The sequence below is a fragment of the Colobus angolensis genome, unplaced genomic scaffold (genome assembly GCF_000951035.1).
Source record: "Colobus angolensis palliatus isolate OR3802 unplaced genomic scaffold, Cang.pa_1.0 Scaffold50, whole genome shotgun sequence".
NCBI classification, from domain to species: Eukaryota; Metazoa; Chordata; class Mammalia; order Primates; family Cercopithecidae; genus Colobus; species Colobus angolensis.
Window position 1 is genome coordinate 1,037,579 of NW_012118488.1, and position 7,985 is coordinate 1,045,563.

At 55.9% G+C, this 7,985-nt stretch overlaps 1 protein-coding gene across 1 annotated transcript in view; it reads left to right on the top strand.

Moving 5' to 3' along the window:
- Positions 1 to 7,985, top strand: part of SRCIN1 (SRC kinase signaling inhibitor 1) — a 74,460-nt gene that overhangs the window by 24,236 nt on the left and 42,239 nt on the right. Inside the window, exons 3-4 of the mRNA XM_011960006.1 lie at positions 2,213 to 2,514; positions 6,011 to 6,109. Coding sequence (XP_011815396.1) covers positions 2,213 to 2,514; positions 6,011 to 6,109 — 401 coding nt within the window. The remainder of the gene's footprint in view (positions 1 to 2,212; positions 2,515 to 6,010; positions 6,110 to 7,985) is intronic.

Below are 7,985 nucleotides of genomic sequence, written 5' to 3' on the forward strand. Positions count from 1 at the left end.
AAAAAAGGAAAAAATTCACTGGGCGTGGTGGCATGCACCTATAGTTCCAGCTGCTTGGGAGGCTGAAGTGGGAGGATCTCTTGAGCCTAGGAGCTTGAAGCTGCAGTGAGCTATGATCACACTATTGCACTTTAAGCTGAGTGCCAGAGTGAGACCCTGTCCCCCCAAAAAAAGAAGAAGGAAGGAAGAGAAGACATAAAATAATGTTCTTCCCAAAATCATCTCTCATGTACTTGGACCTTAGTTTGGGGAGCACAACAGAGGATGGTGACCATGGTGAGGGGGACCACCCCAGATCTAGGGCCATCATGGGGATAGCAGCAGGTCAGTGAGGAAGTCCACACATGCCATGTGGTGCTGTCAGTGTTCACTCAAGAAGCAGTCATTGCGGAGAGTGTGGCGGCACATACGTAATAAATACTGAGATCAAATCAGACCTCTACCATTCAGTGTTGCTTTAGGCTTGTCAGTGGACTTCTCTGAGTTTTGGTAGCTGTTTCTGAAATGCGGACCATGATAACATCCCCCTGATGGGGTGTAGGGAGGCACGCAGCCATGAGGCAGGTGGTCAGTCCCTGGTGAGCTGCGGCTCTCATGCCCATGGGAGCCCTTCTTCCCTTGGTTCGGTGCAAGGTGCTGGGTTCTCGCAGACTCTGTGCCCCTGATGGACACACCCCAACACACCCAGGGAGAGGTGTGTGTGTGTGTGTGTGTGTGTGTGTTGGGGGCAGGTGGCTTTTCTTGAAACCTGGCTGAATCTCCTCTTTCCTCTGTGGCTGGGCAAGGGGTGGCAGACCTGGCAGCTGTCCACAGACCTCCTGACAGTGGATGCTTGGCAGGAGGAAACTTGTGGCAAACCTGGCTGGTTTCCAGCATTTCCAGCCGGGTCCCCTATTGCCTTGGTCTGCCCTTGGAGGGGCTCTGTGTGTCAGGCCACACAGCAGGCAGGAGTGCATGTGTCTGCTGCAGCGCCTGATGCCCCAGTCCTAGGCCACACTTGGAGTGCTGCTTTGGGGCTGGTGGATTGTGGGGCTGGTGGATTGTGGGACTGGGGTGTGCATGAGAGGCTGTGCTTGTCTTCCTATGGACTGACTTCTGAGGGGCACAAATCTATGTTTTATGCCCAGGAATATGGCTGAGGTAGGCCCCCAGCAACTTCTTCCACCCCCAAGGGCATGGGTGACCTCTGGAACCCCTGGCCACTGGTCGTTGAGGCTGGAGAGTGCGGGCCAGCAGGGTGACCTCAGGGCTGGTGGGCATTTGGGAAGGGGATTCAGAGTTCTGCATGGGACCTCAACCCCCGGCCTTCTCTTTCTTTCGCTTCTGTGCTGTCCTTTGTCCCCTGTATGTCTCTTATGGGTCTTAAGCTTGTGTCTGTGTCGGGAGGAGAGACTGAAGAAGGGAGGGGAGAGGTGGGGGGAAAGTCCCTGGGAAGGACTTCAGCTGTTCTGTCTGCTTCCTTTCTCCTTTAAGTTTGTTCCAAATCCATCTCTCACTGTCCTCTCTGTGCCCAGCCTCTCCTGTCTGTCTATCTGTCTGTCTCTGGGGAGGGAAGGGAAAAGGGGTCCCGCTGCCCCAGACCCTGGGCTTCCATCTCCATGGGAAACCTCAGAGCGATTTTTGCCCTCATTCTCCCCGTGTGTTCCCGCCCTGGCCCTTTTCCCAGCCGGCCCTCAGTCTTGAGAATAAGTATGTCCTGGACATATGCTAGTCTGAGGGAGGAGGCAGGGCTCCCCCTACCCAACCTCAAAGGAAGACTATGAGCTCCTTTTCACGTCTTTTAGGGAGCATCTAAAAAGCACCCCTCCTTCCTTCACCTGCTGGCACCAGCTTTAGGAGGGGAGGGGGTTGTGTGGCTGGAGAGGGTCTCAGGTTACCTTCTACCACTTTCATCCAAACTCCCTCCCCTTCGCCTCAAAGGGCGGTACTCCCCCCGCGGTCATTATCGCTCCAAACCCACGGAGGAACAGGAAGTATCCAGCCCTTGTTCCTCACCCCTCCCTGGGGGCCGTAGGCTCACTTTCCACGCCATCCACCCACCTCCCCCTTCAGTCCCTAGTGGGGTGCCGGGCAGGCCCTGCCTCGAGCCAGACGCCTCTCCACTCTCCTTAGTCCCAGGCCCCGCCCCTCCCCGCAGGGACCCCTGGTGGGGGATGGGCAGCCCCAGGCCGGGCGCGCCGTGACCCCGCCATGCCCCTCTCACCTCTCGCAGATCCAGAGCGGAGCAGCCCCCCCATGCTGTCTGCGGACGATGCCGAGTACCCGCGGGAGTACCGGACCCTGGGGGGCGGGGGCGGCGGGGGCAGCGGGGGCCGGCGCTTCTCCAACGTGGGGCTGGTGCACACGTCCGAGCGGCGACACACGGTGATCGCGGCCCAGAGTCTGGAGGCGCTCAGCGGGCTCCAGAAGGCGGACGCCGACCGCAAGCGTGATGCTTTCATGGACCACCTGAAGAGCAAATACCCGCAGCACGCCCTGGCCCTGCGAGGCCAGCAGGACAGGATGCGAGAGCAGGTGAGTGGGGCTCCTGGCTGCGGCTGCGGCTGCGTCCGCGGCCAGCGGGCAGGGGAGGGGGTCTGACCTCGTGCTCCGTGCCCCCAGGCTCATTCCAACTCTGGGAGGCATCTGGAGCAGAGAGAGAAGGGGAGGAGCTGGGGAGCTGTCCCTCAGGACAGTGGCTCTGGTTGGCCTTTTCTGGAGCCTGGGGAGGAAAGGGGTGGGGGCTTGACCCCCAGACCTCTGCCTGCAGTCCGGAAAATTGAGAGCATGTGATGGGGCAGAGAGAGCCCAGCCTCTTTAACTCAGGCTGTTCGGGCAGAACTCTTCTGGGAGGAAAGGAGAGGAGGATAGCCTAGGGGACTTGTTCTGTGCCCGAGAGAGTCCATCCTGTGGTGCAGATGAGATGCTGGCCAGGGTCGTCGGCAGCTCTGTGATACGGACTCTAAGAGAGGGTCGGGCCTTGAGAGCCTCAGTGGGCTGGGTCCGATGTGTCCCCAGTCCCTGCAGCCTGCAAGAACGGAGCCCAGAACTGGAGCCTTTGACCTCTTTCCTCCCTGTTCCACCCCGTGGCTTGCTGGGTGACTTGGAGCTGGAGGCCTCCTCTTTCTGTGCCTGGGTATCTCTCCCGCCATCAGTAGGGCTTAGAGAGGAGACACAGCACCTCTCTCTGGACCAGGACCTGTCTCCTTCTATAGCGGATGGGGTGGTTCCTTTTTAAACCTCCCCCAGAACCTCGGGGTCCTGAATGCATCTCTCCACCCAAGTATGAGCTTCTTGTCTGTAAGAACATGCTTTCTGGGTCTAGCAGCCTGTGTACAGTTCTGCATTGGTGAGGCGCCTGCATGGTTGATGCATGTTGGCTTCTGAGACTCAGCCATTGTCCCCCTGGGTGAAGGGACTGAGGGGAGGGATGCACATCCCATCAGCAGCCTTTCAGTCAAACCTGGGGTTGCATCAGTCCCTGTCTCCCTTTTCCGGGTTCTACTGGATATAGTTGAGGATAGGGAGGAGTGTCTCCACTCCCATCCTCACTGCAGGGAACAAGACACATTGGCACATTTCTGGTACCTTATCTGCCCCCTAGTGCCACTTCCAGTTCTGTCTGGCTTTTGCCTTTTCCCAGCTCCAAAGTCCTTCTGGGAGCAGGATGCAGATCAGGATTAGAGAGAGTTGAAGATGAAGATGTGGCCCTCATCCTCAGGGTGCCCCTCTCATTGGGTTCCTGCTGTGTGCACTGGCTTGAGGAAAACGGCAGGGGCATTTGTCATCTAGCTGGGGAGGGGAACAGTCAGTTGGGAGGCGGTTTAGAGGAGGGAAGATCATAGGCAGGCCTGATCAGGGAAAGCTTCCTGCACTAAACTGGGCTTAGAAAGATGAAAAGCATTTGCATAGGCCTAGAGGAAGAGAATGTTGTTTTAGGAGTGGTGGGGGGTGTGTGGCATGGGCATAGGCCTGAGTTGGTTTGGGAACTGGCCCAGAGGTCCAACTGGCTGGCAAGAAAGCTCAGGTGGGAAGTAGTGGGATGTGTGGGGGCTGAAAAAGTGGGGCAGATGGTGGTGGCTAGGATGGCTGTGGTTGCTTTTGGATGGTGAATAGGAGGGGAGAAGCGGGGCTGGAGGCAGGGGAAGGAGAAGAGGAAGAGTGTGTCAGGGATGATGAAGGGGAAAGGATGGACAGATGGGGGTTGGAAGAAGACCAAGTGTAGGTCTAAGGCTAAGCTGCCTGGGCCTAGAAGGCAATGACAGAAACACCTGGGCGACAGGGTATATGCCTTGGAGAGAAATAGGAGGGTTGGAGGGACATGTTTGGGGGTGGGGGAGAGGAATATATGGAGATGGGTTTGAGGAGTGGGTAGGGCATTCTTGGGGATGCTCTTAAGGCACCAAATGCACTACTCAGGACTCCAGAGAGGCCGCAGCTTCAGGAGAGAGTTGAGCACAGTCACAGCAGATATAAAGTGGACCTGGGATGCTGAGTGGCCATCAGGGAGGAATGGGGTCTAAGAAGAGAGAAAGCCCATGACGTTTGGGGAAAAGGGGACCAGGAATGTTCTACATCCACGAGGAAGTCCCAGGGGAAAAAAGGCGCCTGGACAAGGGGCCAGCAGGAGGGTGACCAGCCCTTCAGACGTCCAAAAGGATGGGGAGAAACAGACATTGCGACTGACAGGGATCCGTGGGCGCAGAGAGTATTGAGAGCTTGTGTCTTGTGATGTGGTAAAGTAATGGTCAATTTCAGGGGTTAGGAAGACTGGGGTTGGTGAAGGATCAGGAGCCCTAGCCACAGACTTACTCTGGGGAGATGGGGCCAGGAAAAGGATGAAAACAGCTGGGTGGAGCTTCCAGGAGCAGCAGGCCTGGGAGAGAAGGCATGTCTAAGGGCCTTAACATGTTCTAGCATGTTCACCAGCACAGAGTGTGGAACTCAGTAAACACTTAGGAACTGAATCAAAGCCCAGCCACCCTCAAATTCATTCCTTTCTTCTTTCTCTCATTCGTTTCCCCACTTAGAGTGTAAGTGGGCAGGATCTATGGCCCATTCACTTGCAATGGAATGCTTGGTGCCTAAGCATGGTGCCAGCTCAGGCAGTGTTTGTGGAATGAATGAGAGAATGAGGGAGGAATGAATCTGAGGATGCCAAGGGGAAAAAAGGCCATGGGAAACAGGTCCTAGAGGAATCTGGAAGGATGGTCTTAGGTGTGGGGTGGTCTTGGGGCACGAAGTGGGTGGAGTCACTTCCACTAAGATACAGAAAAGAAAGATATGCTGTGGGATAGAAACAAGTCGGGGGAGGCTTCTCCTGCCCAGCGGTTCCTATTTCTGTGAGGTAGATGTGACATCTTCAGTGAGGAGGGGACGAGAGCTGGGGAAGGGGAGATGGTAAGGAGCAGCTTCCTTGCCAGTGTGCAGAGGGGCATCCAAGAGTTGGACACAAGGCCAGGCACAGTGACTCATGCCTGTAATTCCAGCACTTTGGGAGGCTGAAGCCGGTGGATTGCTTAAGCCCAGGAGTTTGAGACCAGCCTAAGCAACATGTCTATCTCTTAAAAATACATATATATTTTTAATTAGCTGGGCATGGTGGTTTGTCCCTATAGTCCTTGCTACTCAGGAGGCTGAGGTGGGAGGATCACTTGAGCCCAGGAGGTTAAGCCTGCAGTGAGCCGTGATCGTGCCACTGCACTCCAGCCTGGGAGACAGAGTGAGAACCTGTCTCAAAAAAGATAAAGTGGAGATGAGGATTTCAGGAATGTCTGATAGGGAAGGCCCTGCCCTGGGCTCAGGGAACCCCCGGGTCTAACAGAAAAGGCAGACATCCAGAAACAGAGCAGGGCTCTAGTTAGAGAGATACCCAACCTAAGGAAGGGACTTGCCAGCGTCGCTAGACCCCTCTGCAGTATGAGCTCTGTGCCAAGGTTTGCCCCAGGAATGCCCTTCCCTCCCAGTCACAGTACCCCAGCGGCTCCTGCCCGCTTCCCCTAATGGGGTGTCCCCCGCTTCGCACACACAGGTTGGCGGCTGGACCGTGGACCCCGTGTGCCTCCTCAGCTCCCTCTGCTCCCACCTCCATGGCGACTCCGCCCCCTCCGGGGCTGGCCAGCCGGCCCAGGTGAGTCACCCACCTCCACCCCACCCCCCAAGCCCATGGTGGAGTTTGGCTTTGGGGAGGATTTTTTTTTGGAGGGGGGGTGTTCAGGATTTTTATTTAGCAACATTTTCTCTTTGGTGTAGGAGCCCCTACTTTCAGGAGACTTCTATGCCTCGTACTCACATCTGTCCGATGTCTAATTCCCTGTCACTACCTCCCCAAGCCTGGTTGACTTTGGAGAAGGAATTTTTTGAGGGAAGATACTCAGGATTTTTAAAAAAGTTTTTGTATCCCTTTCTCCTTTAAACGAAGTCCCCTGACCTTGCTCTGTCGGTTTTATGCCCTCCTCCCACTGAGGACCATCTTATTCCCCTCTCCACACCCTCCCCTTCCATTTCTGAGCAGATCCAGCCTTCTCCAGATGTCCCACCATCAGGAAGTTCTGCATGAAGTCTCTCTCTCACCCTTCTTGCTAAGTTCATGGCTTAGTCTCTAATTTTTAAGAAGACTTGGGTATCAAGCCATCTGTTCTGAACTTATTCCCCTCTTCCTCATCAGGCTTCGATGTCCGTTATGGGAAGATAGATCTTAGCTTAGACAGGGGCACGTGTAGGCAGGATACTAGGGGCCTGGGCTCCCGGCTAGGCCTGGACATTGCTATGGGAGAAAAATAGGCATCTGAGGCCCAAAATAGGCATCAGAGTTGCAATGGGGAGGGGACAGCCCAGGGGAGGTCTTGACTTGAGGATGTTCAGCTGTAGGAGGCAGAGGAGGGGTAGTGGCAGGGAATCCAGTGGAAGCAGAGTGCTCAGGTCCTTACACACCCTGCTTCCTCCAGAGGACAAAAAGGCTTGGCTTTTTCAAGGAGAATGAAGAGAAAGAAAATTGTGACCACCTAGGAAATGACAGGCCTTCAGAGGGAGGATGTTTTAGCCGACTGTAACTCAAGTCTAGTAACAGATTGGCATGCTTGGCATCACTCACAGGGCATTCAGCCCAATTTCTTTCCCAGTTCCCAAGCCCCATCTTGGCTGAACTTTGGGGAACAGGAATGTGTCTGCCCCGAAGGCTGGATGGCAAGTGGGACAGACTTGTCCTGAATGGCCAAGTGCATGGTGGAGACCAAAGTGGGGCTAGGACAGGGATGGTGATAGGACAGAGGACGATGTGATATGCACAGGCAGGGTTGGGGTGCCTTGGCTGCCCAGAGGTCCTCCCCAGATGGAGCATCTTGGGGCTGTGATAGGGGCTGGATGATGGACAGGAGTGAGGCTGGACTGGGTGAGCTCAGTTGTCCCAAGTCAGGGGGCTAAGGGGCTGGGGATTTTGGCCTGTCCACATCTGGGATCTGCTCTGATGGGGGAAAGGGGAGCGCTTGAGCAGACCTTCTCCTGGGGCTCGGTAATTAACCAGGAAAGTGTCTGTGCATAGGATCTTGTCATCACTTGATGCTTATCACACTCCCTGCCCCTAAGGCTAAGTCTGAGGTTCCCTTTTGTCAAGTGCAGGACCAGAGACTTTGGAAAGGCCAGAACCGCACAGCAGGGCAGGATCAGAGGCCATCTAGGAAACTTAGGCATACTAGGTCTCCCAGACTTGGCTAGGGATTAAGTCACGGGAGAGTTAAAGGCCAAAGGTGCACAGCGAAGACCCCGCTGGGGAGAAGCTGTGGGCTCTGAAGGTTGAGCAGGAGGCAGAACACTGTCCCCTTCCTGACCCTCCACCAGGCCGGACCTTTAGGGATGGGGGCAGTGAAGAGGATCCTGGGAGGGGACCAGAGGTTGGACTCCAAGCCACAGCCCCTCCCCCGGCTTCCACCAGGCTGTCTAACCTCCCTCCCTCCTGCTGCAACCCGAGTCCCGGGCGCCGGGCCGGCGTATCGGGTGACCGCGGCGAC